The 19706-nt window shown below is 50.6% G+C and overlaps 1 protein-coding gene across 4 annotated transcripts in view; it reads right to left on the bottom strand.

Annotated features, from left to right (window-relative positions):
• The window catches only part of LOC138521885 (E3 ubiquitin-protein ligase TRIM17-like), a 159393-nt gene extending 155695 nt beyond the window's left edge, over nt 1–3698 (bottom strand). For all 4 annotated transcript variants that reach the window (XR_011283154.1, XM_069635050.1, XM_069635051.1 and 1 more), the window contains exon 1: nt 3483–3698. Coding sequence is in view for 3 of the 4 variants with exons in the window: in XM_069635050.1 (XP_069491151.1) it covers nt 3483–3677 (195 nt within the window). In the remaining variant the exon portion in view is untranslated. The remainder of the gene's footprint in view (nt 1–3482) is intronic.
• Nucleotides 3699–19706: the final 16008 nt, after the last annotated feature.

Below are 19706 nucleotides of genomic sequence, written 5' to 3'. Positions count from 1 at the left end.
CAGTCGAGCAGCACCAGCCTCGCATGTGATGGGACTCCGCCCCAGGGCCTGGTCTAACCATTGCCCATCTGCAGAGAGCTCGCCATTGGGTGAAGTGGGGGCTGCAGTCGAGCAGCACCAGCCTTGCATGTGATGGGACTGTGCCCCAGGGCTGTGTCCAACCATTGCCCATCTGCGGAGAGCTCGCCATTTGGTGAAGTGGGGGCTGCAGTCGAGTAGCACCAGCCTCGCATGTGATAGGACTGCGCCCCAGGGCTGAGTCCAACCATTGCCCATCTGCAGGGAGCTCGCCATTGGATGAAGTGAGGGGCTGCGCCCCAGGGCTGGGTCCAACCATTGCCCATCTGCAGAGAGCTCGCCATTGGATGAAGAGGGGGGAGTGGGGGGCTGCAGTGGAGTAGCACCAGCCTCGCATGTGATGGGGCTGCGCCCCATGGCTGGGTCCAACCATTGCCCATCTGCAGAGAGCTCGCCATTGGGTGAAGTGGGGGGCTGCGCCCCAGGGCTGAGTCCAACCATTGCCCATCTGCAGAGAGCTCGCCATTGGATGAAGTGGGGGGCAGCAGTCGAGTAGCACCAGCCTCGCATGTGATGGGGCTGCGCCCCAGGACTGGGTCCAACCATTGCCCATCTGCAGAGAGCTCGCCATTGGATGAAGTGGGGGATGTGGGGGGGGTGCAGTCGAGTAGCACCAGCCTCGCATGTGATGGGGCTGCACCCCAGAGCTGGGTCCAACCATTGCCCATCTGCAGAGAGCTCGCCATTGGATGAAGTGGGGGGAGTGGGGGGCTGCAGTCGAGTAGCACCAGCCTCGCATGTGATGGGGCTGCGCCCCAGGGCTGGGTCCAACCATTGCCCATCTGCAGAGAGCTTGCCATTGGGTGAAGTGGGGGGCTGCAGTCGGGCAGCACCAGCCTCGCATGTGATGGGGCTGCGCACCAGGGCTGGGTCCTACCACTGCCCATCTGCAGAGAGCTCGCCATTGGGTGAAGTGGGGGGCTGCAGTCAAGCAGCACCAGCCTCGCATGCGATGGGATTGCGCCCCACGGCTGGGTCCAACCATTGCCCATCTGCAGAGAGCTCGTCATTGGGTGAAGTGGGGGCTGCAGTCGAGCAGCACCAGCCTCGCATGTGATAGGATTGCGCCCCAGGGCTGGGTCCAACCATTGCCCATCTGCAGAGAGCTCGCCATTGGATGAAGTGGGGGGCAGCAGTCGAGTAGCACCAGCCTCGCATGTGATGGGGCTGCGCCCCAGGGCTGGGTCCAACCATTGCCCATCTGCAGAGAGCTCGCCATTGGGTGAAGTGGGGGGCTGCAGTCAAGCAGCACCAGCCTCGCATGCGATGGGATTGCGCCCCAGGGCTGGGTCCAACCATTGCCCATCTGCAGAGAGCTCGCCATTGGATGAAGTGGGGGGGGGTGTGGGGGGCTGCAGTCGAGTAGCACCAGCTTCGCATGTGATGGGGCTGCGCCCCAGGGCTGGGTCCAACCATTGCCCATCTGCAGAGAGCTCGCCATTGGATGAAGTGGGGGGAGTGGGGGGCTGCAGTCGAGTAGCACCAGCCTCGCATGTGATGAGGCTGTTCCCCAGGGCTGGGTCCAACCATTGCCCATCTGCAGAGAGCTCGCCATTGGATGAAGTGGGGGGGTGTGGGGGGCTGCAGTCGAGTAGCACCAGCTTCGCATGTGATGGGGCTGCGCCCCAGGGCTGGGTCCAACCATTGCCCATCTGCAGAGAGCTCGCCATTGGATGAAGTGGAGGGAGTGGAGGGGTGCAGTCGAGTAGCACCAGCCTCGCATGTGAAGAGGCTGCGCCCCAGGGCTGGGTCCATTGCCCCAGGGCTCACCATTGGATGAAGAGGGGGACAGTGGGGGCTGCAGTCGAGCAATGGGGAAAAAGGTATGGAATCAGAAGAGGGGCTGCAGTCAAAAGAAGTGAGATTTTAGGGGTTAATTGGGGAACAACCTCCATTTATGTATTTCCTTAAAAGAAGGGCCTCATTAGAAGTCAGGCCACCGCTTCGCCAGTTTATGGGTTTGGAACCCACACCAAAAATCTGCTGCTTTGACATGGAGTTAATACTAGCATGTAAAGTGGCAGCAACTGTCCATGCAGAAATACTGCATGTCCTGTGGGATCCCATAATGGGGAATAGCAGCAGCCATGCAGTGCATTACTGACCAAGACATACCACACACACACCCTGTACTCTGTGGCAGCCTCCACACAGTATGAGATGCAAGGTCCCAAACATGCCACACACACCATTGTACTGTTGGGCAGCCTGGAACTCAGTAAGAGATCTAGGGTCCCAAGACATGCCACTTACACCCTCTGTACTCTGTGGCAGCCTTTACTCGGTATGAGATATATGCTCCCAAGACTTGCCACATACACCCCATGTACTCTTGGGCAGCCTCCACTCACCAGGAGCTTTAGGATCCCAAGACATGCAACATTCATCATGTGTACTCTTGGGCAGTCTCCACCCAGCACCTTAGGTTCTATCCATGGCATGTGTACTGTCTGGGTGCGGGGGCATCGTGGGACATGTGGTTCCTGTCTGGTCACATATGCAATTTGTACATTTGGTCAGCCTTATTCTGTGGCAACCCTTTGGTCCCAAGCTTGTTATATGAACATCGTGTGGTCTTGGGCATCTTACTATAGACGACACTGTGACCTTTGCGAGCTCAGACCCTTCACATAATATGCATAGTGTGCCCTTAGGCTGCCTCCTAAATTGGACATACAGCGTGCACCCTAAGGTCACAGACCCGTCTAATGCACACCGTGGTACTTTGGACAGACACTTTGATGCCTGCCCCTTTACATACTCTTCTTGTGCTTCTAGGCACCCTTATGAGGGTGCATTTTGCCACCAGTCAAGTCACACACAGTGTGCTCTTCGGCCCTTCTTTATAGGACACACTGTGTGAGCTCTATGCTGCAGAGATACCTGGCAACCACTCAGGTGTGTGGTTCTCTTCACTGTGCAGCTGCACGTGCTGGACCTCCTCCTTTATTGGTTCACTGTGGTTATAATGAGTGCCATCACATCCACAACGTTACCCATCTTCCTCTGGGAGGCTGACCCCCCACTATTCTCCTTGACCTATATACAGCACACATACTGTGTAATCCTGGACGCTAGAGTCTGGAATGGGAAGCATTATGCACGGCCTCCTTTCTCCCTAGAGCTGTAGTGCAAACTATGCAGACCTACAGCACACACACCTTGTACTCCTGGGCAGCCGCTGGAATGGGGAGGACTGTGTAAGAACCCATCCCCCTCCATGTCCCTATAGCCCACATACCTGGTACTCCTGGGCAGCCTTTGGAATGGGGAGCACTGTATTAGAACACACCCATGTCCCTATAACACACATACACCTTGTACTCCTGGACAGGCGCTGGAATGAGGAGCACTGTGCAGAGAACCCACCCATGTCCCTGGCCTACAGGCTACAGCACACATACCTTGTACTCCTGTGCAGCCTCGGAAATGGGGAGCACTGTGTGAGGCTTTTGATCACGTGACATGCTGCACACCACACAGATGGGTCTCTGGTCATCCTCGCAGAAGAGTTTCAGTTTCTCTTCGTGTTCTCTGCACAGGTTCTCCTCTTGGGGGGTGTTGCTGGAGGCGTGAAGCTGTTTGGCTATTTCCACCATGTTTGCCACTAGCCAGTTGGGTCGGAGAGACCGAGAAACCAGTCCCCAGGTAATCCAATAAGCGACCCTGGCAACAATGCCAGAGGCAGGATGTATTCCAATGCAGCTGCGACCCGGGCAGCAATGCTAGAGGCAGGATGCAGCTGCGACCCATGCAGCAATGCTAGAGGCGGGATGCAGCTGCGACCCAGGCAGCGATGCCAGAGGCAGATGTATTCCCATGCAGCTGCGACCCAGGCAGCAGTGCTAGAGGCGGGATGTATTCCCATGCAGCTGCGACCCGGGCAGCAATGCTACAGGCAGGATGTGTTTCCATACAGCTGCGACCCGGGCAGCAATGCTAGAGGCAGGATGCAGCTGCGACCCATGCAGCAATGCTAGAGGTGGGATGCATTCCCATGCAGCTGCAACCCAGGCAGCAATGCTAGAGGCGGGATGTATTTCCATGCAGCTGCGACCAGGGCAACACTGCTAGAGGCAGGATGTATTCCCATGCAGCTGCGACCCGGGCAGCAATGCTAGAGGCAGGATGCAGCTGCGACCCATGCAGCAATGCTAGAGGCAGGATGCAGCTGCGACCCAGGCAGCGATGCCAGAGGCAGATGTATTCCCATGCAGCTGCGACCCAGGCAGCGATGCTAGAGGCAGGATCTATCCCCATAGAGCTGCGACCCAGGCAGCAGTGCTAGAGGCGGGATGTATTCCCATGCAGCTGCGACCCAGGCAGCGATGCTAGAGGCGGGATGTATCCCATGCAGCTGCGAACCAGGCAGCAATGCTAGAGGCGGGATGTATTCCCATGCAGCTGCGACCCGGGCAGCAATGCTAGAGGCAGAATGCATTTCCATGCAGCTGCGACCCAGGCAGCAATGCTGATGTATTCCCATGCAGCTGCGACCCAGTCAGCAATGCTAGAGGCAGGATGCAGCTGCGACCCATGCAGCAATGCTAGAGGCGGGATACAGCTGCGACCCAGGCAGCGATGCCAGAGGCAGATGTATTCCCATGCAGCTGCGACCCAGGCAGCATTGCTAGAGGCGGGATGTATTCCCATGCAGCTCAGACCCAGGCAGCAATGCTAGAGGCAGGATGTATTCCCATGCAGCTGCGACCCAGGCAGCAATGCCAGAGGCAGGATGTATTTCCATGCAGCTGCGACCCAGGCAGCAATGCTAGAGGCGGGATGTATTCCCATGCAGCTGCGACCAGGGCAACATTGCTAGAGGCAGGATGTATTCCCATGCAGCTGTGACCCAGGCAGCAATGCTAGAGGCAAGGTGTATTCCCATGCAGCTGTGACCCAGGCAGCAAAGCTAGAGGCAGGATGTATTCCCATGCAGCTGCGACCCAGGCAGCGATGCTAGAGGCGGGATGTATTCCCATGCAGCTGCGTCCCAGGCAGCAATGCTAGAGGCAGGATGTATTCCCATTCAGCTGCGACCCAGGCAGCGATGCTAGAGGCAGGATGTATTCCCATGCAGCTGCGACCCAGGCAGCAATGCTAGAGGCAGGATGTATTCCCATGCAGCTGCGACCCAGGCAGCAATGCTACAGGCAGGATGCATTCCCAGGCAGCAATGCTAGAGGCGGGATGCATTCCCATGCAGCTGCGACCCAGGCAGCAATGCTAGAGGCGGGATGTATTCCTATGCAGCTGCGACCCAGGCAGCAATGCTACAGGCAGGATGCATTCCCAGGCAGCAATGCTAGAGGCGGGATGCATTCCCATGCAGCTGGGACCCAGGCAGCAGTGCTAGAGGCGGGATGTATTCCCATGCAGCTCAGACCCAGGCAGCAATGCTAGAGGCAGGATGTATTCCCATGCAGCTGCGACCCAGGCAGCAATGCCAGAGGTGGGATGTATTCCCATGCAGCTGCGACCCAGGCAGCAATGCTAGAGGCGGGATGTATTCCCATGCAGCTGCGACCAGGACAACAATGCTAGAGGCAGGATGTATTCCCATGCAGCTGTGACCCAGGCAGCAATGCTAGAGGCAAGGTGTATTCCCATGCAGCTGTGACCCAGGCAGCAAAGCTAGAGGCAGGATGTATTCCCATGCAGCTGCGACCCAGGCAGCAATGCTAGAGGCGGGATGTATTCCCATGCAGCTGCGTCCCAGGCAGCAATGCTAGAGGCAGGATGTATTCCCATTCAGCTGCGACCCAGGCAGCGATGCTAGAGGCAGGATGTATTCCCATGCAGCTGCGACCCAGGCAGCAATGCTAGAGGCAGGATGTATTCCCATGCAGCTGCGACCCAGGCAGCAATGCTACAGGCAGGATGCATTCCCAGGCAGCAATGCTAGAGGCGGGATGCATTCCCATGCAGCTGCGACCCAGGCAGCAATGCTAGAGGCAGGATGTATTTTCATGCAGCTGCGACCCATGCAGCAATGCTAGAGGCAGGATGTATTCCCATGCAGCTGCGGCCCAGGCAGCAATGCCAGAGGCGGGATGTATTCCCATGCAGCTGCGGCCCAGGCAGTAATGCTAGTTGCGGGATGTATTCTCATGCAGCTGCGACCCAGGCAGCAATGCTAGAGGCAGGATGTATTCCCATACAGCCGCGACCCAGGAAGCAATGCTAGAGGCAGGATGTATTCCCATGCAGCCGCCACCCGGGCAGCAATGCTAGAGGCAGGATGTATTTCCATGCAGCTGCGACCCGGGCCACAATGCTAGAGGCAGGATGTATTCCCATGCAGCTGCGACCCGGGCAGCAATGCTAGAGGCAGGATGTATTCCCATACAGCTGCGACCCGGGCAGCAATGCTAGATGCAGGATGTATTCCCATGCAGCTGCGACCCAGGCAGCAATGCTAGAGGCAGGATGTATTCCCATGCAGCTGTGACCCAGGCAGCAATGCTACAGGCAGGATGCATTCCCAGGCAGCAATGCTAGAGGCGGGATGCATTCCCATGCAGCTGCGGCCCAGGCAGCAATGCTAGAGGCAGGATCTATTTTCATGCAGCTGCGACCCATGCAGCAATGCTGGAGGGAGGATGTATTCCCATGCAGCTGCGACCCAGGCAGCAATGCTAGAGGCAGGATATATTTCCATGCAGCTGCAGCCCAGGCAGCAATGCCAGAGGCGGGATGTATTCCCATGCAGCTGCGGCCCAGGCAGCAATGCTAGTTGCGGGATGTATTCTCATGCAGCTGTGACCCAGGCAGCAATGCTAGAGGCAGGATGTATTCCCATACAGCCGCGACCCAGGAAGCAATGCTAGAGGCAGGATGTATTCCCATGCAGCCGCCACCCGGGCAGCAATGCTAGAGGCAGGATGTATTTCCATGCAGCTGCGACCTGGGCCACAATGCTAAAGGCAGGATGTATTCCCATGCAGCTGCGACCCGGGCAGCAATGCTAGAGGCAGGATGTATTCCCATACAGCTGCGACCCGGGCAGCAATGCTAGATGCAGGATGTATTCCCATGCAGCTGCGACCCAGGCAGCAATGCTAGATGCAGGATGTATTCCCATACAGCTGTGACCCGGGCAGCAATGCTAGAGGCGGGATGTATTCCCATGCAGCTGCGACCCAGGCAGCAATGCTATAGGCGGGATGTATTCCCATGCAGCTGCGACCCAGCAGCAATGCTAGATGCGGGACATGTTCATTCTGTACAGTTTATTTCTTTTCCCCAGAAGCGCACCTGCCTAAAAATAAATGTACAACTGTCACATGATGTTTAAACTCGGACCCCTCAAAAATTTGATATTCTTGTTAACGTATGGCACTTAAACACATATTGTGAGACTTGCTATGGTGCTTACTTATGTAGAATTTTGCTGGACTGACATTGTTGGTCAGTTCAAAAGTATCTTCAGTTCTTAGTATCACACACACACACGTTAGTTAAACAGTGAAGCTGGGATTTTAACCCACTCTTCCATTTAGCCACTTAACCACATTCTTTTTTAGATTTATGTGGTACACATATTGGCTATCTAGGACTTCAATATTAGTATACCTCGTGATGAGCCCCCAAATGTTGTGCTTGGCCAGAAGAGGCCCAAAGAACTGTTTTTGAAAGAAACCAAGATTTTGAAATCAAACTGTTTTTGTGCAAGTGTTATACGTGGCCCTGAGAGACCCACAGAACAGGTGTGTGTGAAACACCCTCAAGGAGTAAAGAAGAATCCAGGGGAAGGAATTACCCTCTGGAGTCAAGAACGTCATCCCTGAAGGAAAATGTTATTATTTTAGTCCTCTTACTTTACGAACACTTTTTCAAATCACTTAAGGTTAAAGACAAGTCCCTTTTTCACGTTAGAGTTTAGTTTTAGTGTGAGGGTCAGAAGAGAGATTTGGACACTGGGCAGTTTGTTTTGACTTCCTGACAGACAGATCCTTAGTTTTGGTTTTGAGTAGGTAAATTCCACTTAGTGCTGGGTCACAGGAGCCTTTTCCCAACCCTTTTATTTTCAATAAAAGTCTTTAACCCAAAACATGGCTGACTTGTATGCGACTCTCATTCCTGACTCCTCACACCACCCTCTCCTCCCCTGGGGTCTCGCATTCAGAATGTATTCGAATGTAAAGATTCCCGAGCCCACCCTCTACTCCCCCGGGGTCTCTCATTCAGAATGTAGAGATTCCCCAGCCCACCCTCTCCTCCCCGGGAGGCTCTCATTCAGAATGTATCCAAATGTAGAGATTCCCTAGCCCACCCTCTCCTCCCCGGGAGGCTCTCATTCAGAATGTATCCAAATGTAGAGATTCCCTAGCCCACCCTCTCCTCCCCGGGAGGCTCTCATTCAGAATGTATCCAAATGTAGAGATTCCCTAGCCCACCCTCTCCTCTCCAGAGGTCTCTCATTCAGAGTGTAGATATACCCCAGCCCACCCTCTCCTCCCCGGGGGTCTCCCAGTCAGAATGTAGATTCCCCAGCCCACACTCTGCTCTCCGGGGGTAGCTCATTCAGAATGTGCCTCCCAGTAGTGGCTCCTTTGCCCTTCCTCACTCCCCTGCTGGTCTCTTGTTTCTCATTCATCACACGTGTGGTGCTGTCTACCCCTCTGTTTTACGGGGGATGTGCCTCCCCTCCCTTTCGTGCGTGTTGATTCAGAGCCTTCCTTTCCCATCTTTAGGAATGGCGTCTCTCCCCCCCCCCCCTTATCTCACTGTTTAGACCCCCTTACTCTTACTTGTCACTGGAGGCTGAGGGTTATATGCAGCATCTTTCTATAATTCTCAGGTGCAGTGAAGTGAAGGCTCTGAAGCCCCAGGAAGATGCCCCTGGAATGGAGACAACGCTGCAGAGCACCACGCGACATGCCCACCTGCAGGAGAAGCTCACGGAATTAAAAGGTAGATATGAGTCCAGGCCCACCCAAGAGGTGATGTTGATCGGGAAGGCTTTCCAACCATCTCAACGCACTTATTTAATTGAAATACATGTAAATATGCACAGCTCAATGAAAAACCAATATGTCGGTATTCTTGTACTTGTATAGCGCACAGGTAGATAGCAAGCAATGGGGAGCGTCACAATGGTTGAGTCCAGGTGAGGCTGGCTCTTTGGTGCCGAGAGCTGCATACCCTGAACGCTATTACTTGGTGCACTGAGTGTTTAGAGAAATTCCTTATATAGCAAGGTCTTCTGTTTTTTCATAAACTGCAGGCATAATGGTGCTGTGCGGTTGTGGGTTAGGATCGTGCCACAGTGCTGGCGCAGAATGGGAGATGCTTTTGGGCATTTATTTATTTCCAGTCTTGCCAGGGTGTGGCATCTGGAATTTCTCTGGCTTCTAATTTGACCAGTTCCTTGGCTGGGTACAGGTGTGGCTGGGTTAGCGCAGCCTTGTATGTAATGAAGGTTATTTAAAAGATTATTTGGGCCGTTAGAACGGTTGGGGGAAATGCGTCAAACTGTTTGATGCCAATGATTTGTGTGGTGCGAGGTTGAGGGGGACGGTCCGAGAGGAGTATGTTTCCACTTCCGGGTGGGCTATAACTGGGGACTACTGCAACCCTGAAACCTGATGCTGGCCAGAAAGATTTGATTGTGTGCAGTCCGGCTAGTTGCTACTATGCTGTCTTGGCATTTTTTGTCTTTGGGGATAGCATCGGCATTAACTCTTCGAGGTCTATGCCAGGTAGCCATGATTGGATGAGCCATGATTGGAGGTATCGGGTAATATTATCCCCACCAAATATATTGCCCTATATATGGTTGTTTGGAACGGCCATACGTGATATTTGGGGGGGGGGTCATTTTTGTTTTTTTTGGGCGCGGGGCTTGCGGAGGTGTCCCCCGCTCTTTTCAAAATAATGCAGGGGTGTCCCCCGCAGGTTCAATGCCTTAATATAGCTGCAAAAATATAGCAATATTTTTGTATGGCGATATTTATGTGGGGATCTTAACACATGGAACCTGATTGGATGAGTGTTTGATTGGATGAGTGTTTGATTGGATGAGTATTTGATTGGTGGGGTTCCCAAGAAGCAAAAACCATGTTTTTTTGTGTGGTCGATTATAAGAAATGAACCGGTCATCCATGAGTGGATGAAAAACTAAATGCATATACATTTCACTGATAACGCACTCGTTGACTTGTACATAAAACTCATCAAATCTAGCAAAATATATAGTGGTGTGAAAAAAGATGAATTGGAAAATTAAATTATAAATAGTTAAAATAACTCCTAAAAAAGGATAAATGGAAGGACTGACACAAATCATCATTAAAGAAGGGGAGGGGGAGAAGTTAGAAGGGGACAATAAAAGGCTAACCAGTCTTTTACCATTTTACTTCACGAAGGGAGGAATACAACTTTAAAATAAATTATAATGCAGAAAAAATAAACCAAAAGGTTGTTGATATTAAAAGTAGACATGCCAAAGGCCTTTTTCCATTAAGAAAAATTTGTTGTGAAAATAAAGAGTTTTTATTTTGGTCAGAAGTATTGTGTTGAAAAGACCGATCCGGTAGAATATGTGTGGCTTGGACCCTCCCCTTCCTGCAGTGGAAACTGAGCGGTTCTGCAGTCGTGGCTGCAAGGGCTGTTGTCCTATACCATGTGTTGGAGGTCGTAATGACGCATGTACATATGTTGATAGTGTACAGTTAGTAGTTTTGCTTACCTGTGATTTTCATTGATAAGAGTTGGTTCAAGCCCTAATACATATGAGTGCATTTGTATACATTCTGCCTAACTTGAGTTATTAGAGTGCTATGTGTGTGCTTAATTGAACCCATCACCAACCACACTCTCCCAAGTCTAAGCCTTGCTGCCCAGTCACACTACCTTGATAGAGTTTGGCTAGACATTAGTGTCGTCCTGGTCACCAGAATAGGGTGGCCTCTCAGAATCTATCCATAGGGCTGATTCTGAATATCTTATCTTTACCACCTCAGTAGACCATGTCTCCTGATTAGAGTAGAGAGAACCCCAAAAGGCCAATAAAGACATTATTTATATCCTGAGAGCGCTGCATCAGGGACCCCTTGGCCTCTGAATAGTTTGAATACAGGTCTGACTGTACTCGTGACACAACAGTCTGGCCAACATTGTCTCAGGCATATCGGCTTCTCCAGACTTCTGGACTTGGACCGGCTCAGATAATAATTTAGCCTCACGGTCAGCCAGAGCCTGAAACTTAGCATTAACGCCTTTAGGGCTTGTGGTGTTGGGGTAATAGGGTATGTTTGTTCCAATGCATGAATTTACTCTCCCAATGCAGTCAATTGCAATCGTTTGGATTTGAGAGATGCACAGGTAGGGGGTAATGCAATACCTCGGGGGTCACATTTAAAACCCCCCCGAAGTATCGCGTGCAAGGACGCTGAGCCAGTATTGGGTTCAGAATAGGAGGTCCTTTTATCAGATATAGTGGCATGATCTGCCTGATCCAATAAAGAGGCTGCATTATCTCTGATCTTAAGGCCCTTTTCCATGGTCCTTTACTGTGTGCTGAGAATGTTCAACTCTGAGAAAGTGGGATCTGTGGGTGTATGACCTCCCTTATGGGATGCCAGGAAGGAAAAGCTGAAACATGACAATTGGACACCCAAGGTAGTGGGGTTGCAGTGGTGGGAGCTGGAGGGGAGGCATTGTGGGGGAAGGGCAGGGGGTGGGGAGGCAGTGGTGGGAGCTGGAGGGGAGGCATTGGGGGGAAGGGCCAGGAGTGCTGGTTGTATTTTACAGTAACAAAGTTTGGGATCTAATACATCACTTGTTTTTCTTTTACTACAGAAACATTTCCTGCAGAAATGGGTAAGTTCCATTAATGGTAATAAATATATTATATTTAACATACTATGATGTCGTGCTGGTTTGTCTGATTTCACAAACCCTAAATGTTCTTCTTGCTTTCAGATTGGAGATTCGTGAAATCCTGTGAACGTGAGTACTTGTGATTTACAAATCCCAAAATCTAACCCTCCATGGGGCCTCCTGGATCTCATGAGTCCATGTGAGGTGAGGCATCTCGAGTCCCCTGCAGTGACACTCCGTCATAGGAAAGCAACATGAGTCGCAGAGAGTCACCAGTAGATGATGCGGCATGAGTCCCCTGCAGCGACACTCTGTCATAGGAAAGGAACATGAGTCGCAGAGAGTCACCAGTAGATGATGCGGCATGAGTCCCCTGCAGCGACACTGTCGTAGGAAAGTAACATGAGTCGCAGAGAGTCACCAGTAGATGATGCGGCATGAGTCCCCTGCAGTGACACTCCGTCATAGGAAAGCAACATGAGTCGCAGAGAGTCACCAGTAGATGATGCGGCATGAGTCCCCTGCAGCGACACTCTGTCATAGGAAAGCAACATGAGTCACAGAGAGTCACCAGTAGATGATGAGGCATGAGTCCCCTGCAGCGACACTGTCGTAGGAAAGCAACATGAGTCGCAGAGAGTCACCAGTAGGTGATGCGGCATGAGTCCCCTGCAGCGACACTCTGTCATAGGAAAGCAACATGAGTCACAGAGAGTCACCAGTAGGTGATGCGGCATGAGTCCCCTGCAGCGACACTCTGTCATAGGAAAGCAACATGAGTCACAGAGAGTCACCAGTAGATGATGCGGCATGAGTCCCCTGCAGCGACACTCTGTCATAGGAAAGCAACATGAGTCACAGAGAGTCACCAGTAGATGATGCGGCATGAGTCCCCTGCAGCGACACTCTGTCATAGGAAAGCAACATGAGTCACAGAGAGTCACCAGTAGGTGAGGGAGCATGAGTCCCCTGCAGCGACACTCTGTCATAGGAAAGCAACATGAGTCACAGAGAGTCACCAGTAGATGATGCGGCATGAGTCCCCTGCAGCGACACTCTGTCATAGGAAAGCAACATGAGTCGCAGAGAGTCACCAGTAGGTGATGCGGCATGAGTCCCCTGCAGCGACACTCTGTCATAGGAAAGCAACATGAGTCGCAGAGAGTCACCAGTAGATGATGCGGCATGAGTCCCCTGCAGCGACACTCTGTCATAGGAAAGCAACATGAGTCGCAGAGAGTCACCAGTAGGTGATGCGGCATGAGTCCCCTGCAGCGACACTCTGTCATAGGAAAGCAACATGAGTCGCAGAGAGTCACCAGTAGATGATGCGGCATGAGTCCCCTGCAGCGACACTCTGTCATAGGAAAGCAACATGAGTCGCAGAGAGTCACCAGTAGATGATGCGGCATGAGTCCCCTGCAGCGACACTCCGTCATAGGAAAGCAACATGAGTCGCAGAGAGTCACCAGTAGATGATGCGGCATGAGTCCCCTGCAGCGACACTCTGTCATAGGAAAGCAACATGAGTCGCAGAGAGTCACCAGTAGATGATGCGGCATGAGTCCCCTGCAGCGACACTCTGTCATAGGAAAGCAACATGAGTCGCAGAGAGTCACCAGTAGATGATGCGGCATGAGTCCCCTGCAGCGACACTCTGTCATAGGAAAGCAACATGAGTCGCAGAGAGTCACCAGTAGGTGATGCGGCATGAGTCCCCTGCAGCGACACTCTGTCATAGGAAAGCAACATGAGTCGCAGAGAGTCACCAGTAGATGATGCGGCATGAGTCCCCTGCAGCGACACTCTGTCATAGGAAAGCAACATGAGTCGCAGAGAGTCACCATTAGGTGATGCGGCATGAGTCCCCTGCAGCGACACTCTGTCATAGGAAAGCAACATGAGTCGCAGAGAGTCACCAGTAGGTGATGCGGCATGAGTCCCCTGCAGCGACACTGTCGTAGGAAAGTAACATGAGTCACAGAGAGTCACCAGTAGGTGAGGGAGCATGAGTCCCCTGCAGCGACACTTAGGCCTGATTCTGAGCATGCGCTAAATGCCATGTAGTAATACGACATTACCTCCTCCAAATTCTCCCACCTGCATTCTGATGGTGATGGGAAGAGTGGAGGAGAGATGTTGTGCAGCAGGCAAGAAAAAATATGTAATATATGTGCAGATGGAGCGCTGCCGGGTAACCGTGTGCAGAGCACCTCTGGCCAAAATCCAACAGTGCAGAAAGTGTCAGCGAGCTTGAAGAGTCTCGGCCGCACTTTCTGTAACGCAGAAAATGTGGCGCTGACAGCTTGAAAAGAAAACTTAGACAGTCCTAGAATTTTTTTAAGGAAAAGCTAGCACTGTTAGGAATGCTGCCTCTTTTCATAGCTAACACCTCCAGGGTGCCGTTAATTAACACCTCTTTAGGCTGGTGCAGAAAGCGTGCTCTAAACTTCAGAATACTGTACTTGCCAGCCCTTTACATGTGAGGTGGTTGACAAGGCTAGGCTGTAAATCCCGGCTTTGCAGGAGTGGCAGACTTGATATATTGCCGCCACTCTCGGATTACATCAGAATCCATTTCTTCATGGAAACATGTGTCATTCAACTGAGACACGGTACTTTTCCATTTTAACATGCACCTTTGAAGCATGCCCACGTCTGCAGTGCAACTAGCAGGAAAGTGATGCTGCAGTTGATTAAGGCCTCTGCACTGCAAGTGGCTTGTGAATCTAATTCGAGATCACTGATGAAGCAAACAGCCTTATCGATATTACCTGGATTCCAACTCACCCTTGGTTTATAGTAATGTTGCTGATGGGGTCACTATCATGAACCGGCTCAGTGTAATTTATATAGGAGAGGAGGGGAAAGTGGTCACTTTCTGTTCTTGTTAAGACCTTCATATTTTGGTACATGTTGATGTTTACAAAGACATGCTCGATAGTCGATGCACTATTATCAGTCACTCTGGTATATTACTCTGTAAAAAATAACGCTTCAGCAAAGACCGTTTAGCACGATAAAGCCTCGGGAGTAAATCATAAACGAGAAAAAATCAAGTCTGGTGCTAAGCACCTCCAAACAGTTCCTAGGAGCTGTCCTAAACACACAAGAGGGATTGGCCTTTCCATCAGAGGAAAGAATTCGGAATATACTGCTGCAAATTCCGCAACATCAGGCCGGTCGCCAGATAACGGTACGCAAAGCAATGCGTTTGCTGGGCATGATGGCGTCATGTATTTACCTGGTCACCCAAGCGTGCATGCGTCCCATGCAAGAATGGTTGGCGAAACAGTGGTCTCAGGCAAGGGGTCAGTGGGACGATCTAGTGGTCGTTTCGCCAACACTTGTACAAAGCCTTCACTGGTGGACAAGAGAAAATCTGTCCAAGGGGAAACCCTTTTACGATCCCGAGATACAGGCGGTAGTCACAACGGACGCATTCCTGTCAGGGTGGGGAGCACACCATCTCCACCACACAGCTCAGGGTCTCTGGTCTCACTCAGTGGCCAAGAATCAGATCAACCTGCTAAAGCTTCTGGCAGTATTCAGAGCGCTTCAAGCGTTCGAGCCCTACCTGTTGAACCGGTCAGTGCAGATCCTGACGGACAGCACTACAGCCATGTTTTACCTGAACAAGCAAGGAGGGACTAGTTCGCCAAATCTGTCCAAGCTTGCCCAGAAAATGTGGATATGGGCACTCAGACGGAACATCTTCCCATCATCTCAACATGTTCCAGGGGATCTCAATTCTCTGGCGGACGCTTTGAGCAGAGACCCCCTCCCAGAGGAACACGAATGGTGTCTACACAGAGAAAACGTAGAAAATATCTTCTCTCAGTGGGGTTTCCCCACTATAGACCTATCCGCCACAAGCGAAAACGGACAGTGCCCAGGATTCGCATACAGGTTCCCCCAACCAGACTCCCAGGGGAACGCCCTGTGGATGAACTGGTCAGGGATGTTTGCATATGCTTTTCCACCAGCACCTCTCATCAGGAAGGTGGTCAACAAGTTGAACAGAGAATCAATGACGCTCATCCTGGTTGCTCCCATGTGGGCGAGACAACTGTGGTTCCCACACTTACGCAGACTAGCGGTGTGCGAACCCATCAAACTCCCTGGCTGGTACAACCTACTGTCCCAGCACCAAGGTCAGAAAGTGCATCCTCAACCCAACTCAATGAACCTGGCCATAGCTCCTGAGGTCATAGAGTTCGGACATCTCAATTTACTGCAGAGATGTATGGACATCCTAAGAGAATCTAGGAAGACGAACATGAGGCACTGCTACTTTGACAAATGGAAAAGATTTGTTATCTGGTGCCAGAATAAGCAAATCAACCCAGTTGATTGCACTCCTTCCACAATTGTCACATACATGCTCCACCTGCTGGACGCAGGGTTGGTTTTTAACTCACTAAAGGTACACCTGGCATCTCTGTCAGCATACACCACCTCCCATAACAAGGTGTTGTGGTGGAAAGTACCAGTGGTTAAAGCCTTCATGGAAGGAGTAAGGAGACTTCACCCTCCAATTTCAAACCCACCACCAGGATGGGACCTTAACGTGGTGCTATCTAAACTCATGGGCCCCTCATTCGAGCCCATGCATAAAAGCAGTCTGAAACACCTGACTTATAAGACGGCCTTCTTAGTAGAAATTACATCTATAAGAAGGGTCAGTGAAATTCAGGCTCTGTCAGTGCAGGATCCTTTCTTTACGGTTCATAAAGTTAACTAGTTTTACGTACACACCCTAGGTTCTCACCTAAGTTTATTTCTAAATTCCACGTGAACCAGTCCATCGAGCTTCCGGCTTTCTTCCAAGACTCACAAAGCTCAGCTGAGGTGAAACTACACACCCTTGATGTGCGTAGGGCGGTCCTATACTATGTAAAAAAAAAAACAGACCGTTAACGAAAACGGACCAACTGTTTGTCTCCGTAGCTACAGGCAAAGAGGGAGATCGCGTCTCTAAAGGTGCCATCTCTAAGTGGATTGTTAACTGTATCCAGCTGTGTTACTCCCTTTCTGAAAAAACTTTGCCTTTCACGCCAAAAGCCCACTCTACAAGAGGCATTGGGGCCACTCTGGCTTTCATTGCAAATGTACCCCTTGACACCATTTGCAAAGCAGCTACTTGTAGCTCTATTCACACTTTTACTCAGCACTACTGCATTGACACCCGTTCCAAGACGGATACTCAAGTGGGACAAGCGGTTCTAAGACATTTATTTGCTCATGACCCTTCTCACATCCCACCTCCTCCTCCTTCTTCTAACACTGCTCGCTAATCTATGCACAGCATGTGATCTAAGCAGATTCCACAAGCCTCAGAAGGGATACATTACTCACCGTAATCGTATTTCTGATGCTTGTATCTGCTTAGATTCACATGCGACCCAGCCTTCCTCCCCTCTGAGAGAAGGCGCTTGGATGCTTGTAGTCTCATCTATCTATCTATCTGCTTGGATTATCTGTACTCACGCTACTCCTCATGCTACCTCATGTCAGAAAAAATACAATCTAAGGGTCCTAGACGCGTGAGGGATCATGGGTACAGTGGACGTCACACTAGGGATAGTATTACTGGCACACCCTGTGTCGACGCCCATTTTCGAGTTTTGAAAAACAAACTGTAATACTCTGCAGCTTCCCCTAGATGTCGGCCTATGCACAGCATGTGAATCTAAGCAGATACAAGCATCAGAAATACGATTACGGTGAGTAATGTATCATATATATATATATATATATATATATATATATATATATATATATATATATATATATATATATATATATATATATATATATATGGGGTGGGTAACGGTATAGATTAGGTTGAGGGGAAGTGGCGGGGCTTTTAGACCGGAAAAAAGGTCAAATAAATTCCATCAAATATGATTAGATCAAATGTTTTAGGTTAAATAGACCCAAACCTTAAAAACAACATCCACAATACGTCATCACGTTCAGATATTCCCGCAGTGGTACATGCGGCGGCCCTCAAAGGCCCTAAAGCTTAACAGTTCATTAGGAGATGTTTCACGGTTTCAATTTTGAATTCCCCAGAAAGCCTGCAGTATCGGAATGTCCGCGATATATGGACCCAAACACTGGTTATTTCCAAGGACTTTGCCACATTTGTTTTAATCTTAAAATAGTCCCACACCAAGGGATTGAGTAGAGCTTGTTGTGTGATATAACCAAGGAATAAAACACAAGACCTTTTCCCAGAAAGTTTAGTTTTCAGTTGTTCATGAACATTTTGGAGGATGTTTTTCATATGCAGTTTGTGTTGTGCATAACTGGTACTCTCACCTGAACCAGTTGTCAGGGGGTGCCAGTGATCCACCATAGCCAAGATATTCGCCGGATTACTATTTGGCATAAGATGAACCTTAGTCCTGGCAGCCTCAGATATGTGCCAGTTTAGAGAGCCACTAGTTGCATTAGTCAGTTTCCAGTGGATGTTAGCACAAGACAGCTGAAATCTCGCATCCCATGGGGCCAGTTCCAGTTCAAGGTAAATCGGCTCTACAGGAGCACGCGCAGAAAGGCGAAAGAGTTTCTTTAAACGCTTACTCTCCAATCTGCTTAGCGTCGCAATGTTCCCAACAGCCCAAACATCGGCACCATACAGGAGTGTATGTAGGATCTTGGCTACATACAATTGTGCCAGTATCCCGAGGGAATATCCCCCTCCACCCCTGGCCATCTTGAACAATCCCCCAGGGCCTGGGCGCATTTCCGCTCAAGTATCTCAAGATGGAATGCCTCGGTTAACCTCCCGTCGGGCACAACTCCAAGATATGTATATTAGTTGACAACCTCTAGTTGTTTTTTTTTTTAAGGTACCATTCAAAAGGCTGGGCTTTAGCACATGCTGCGGTGAAAAAAATCATGATTTTTAGATTTATTAGGATTAATAGACAAGGAGTTAAGGTCAGAATATTCCTTAAGTTTAGACAAAGCAGCCTGCAGCCCTACAGGAGTGAGGTCGAGCAGGACAATATCATCCGCATAACCCATCCATTGTAGTGAAAGATTCCCCAATTTAGGCGGGTAGAGGTAGGGTTATGCAGCACCGATCCCATGACGGCCTTGTAGAGCAGGGGCGCTAGTATGCATCCTTGTTTTGAACCCTGGTAGGTTGAAATCCACTGCGATGTCCTACCTGCTTTGTCCAGGCGTACTCTGACTCTAGTCCCATCGTGAAGTGCGACTATCATAGAGTGGAGACCTGCTGGAATATTCCAACTCGCCAGCTTATTCCAAAGCCTATGCTTATCAACACAGTCGAAGGCAGCGCTGTAGTCTATAAACGCCACATACACTGTTCTCCGATGAATACTCCAAGCTTGTTGGATCACCGTTAACAGCCCGAGGCAATTGGTGGATGTACTCGGGACCTTTTGAAAACCAGTCTGGGTGAAAGGTATAAGGTTCAAGCTGTATGCACAATTCCTCCAATAAGAGACGAGTGAAGATTTTTGAAGGGGAGTTTAGCATGGCCAACAGCCTGTAATTGCTTGGTTCAATCATATTATCCTTCTTCCAAAAAGGCATAAGGATGGCGGAATCAATTGTGCTTCTGTCATCCAGCAAAATAACCAGTGAATGGCATTAGCCCAATGGGTAGCATCAGCTTTGATCAGGGTACTACAAATACCATCCAGACCGGGTGCTCTGGAGGTTTTACTTCTCCTGATTAGCCTAAGAACATCAGCCGGACCCTTGAAGTAAGTCCACTTATTCTCAGATAAGTTTGTGAGGATGTCCACCGTCGCATCACT

The sequence above is a fragment of the Ambystoma mexicanum genome, chromosome 13 (genome assembly GCF_040938575.1).
Source record: "Ambystoma mexicanum isolate Mex_15411 chromosome 13, UKY_AmexF1_1, whole genome shotgun sequence".
In the NCBI taxonomy this organism is placed as follows: Eukaryota; Metazoa; Chordata; class Amphibia; order Caudata; family Ambystomatidae; genus Ambystoma; species Ambystoma mexicanum.
The sequence above is the reverse complement of the archived record's forward strand: the minus strand, read 5'-3'. Positions and strand labels throughout refer to the sequence as shown.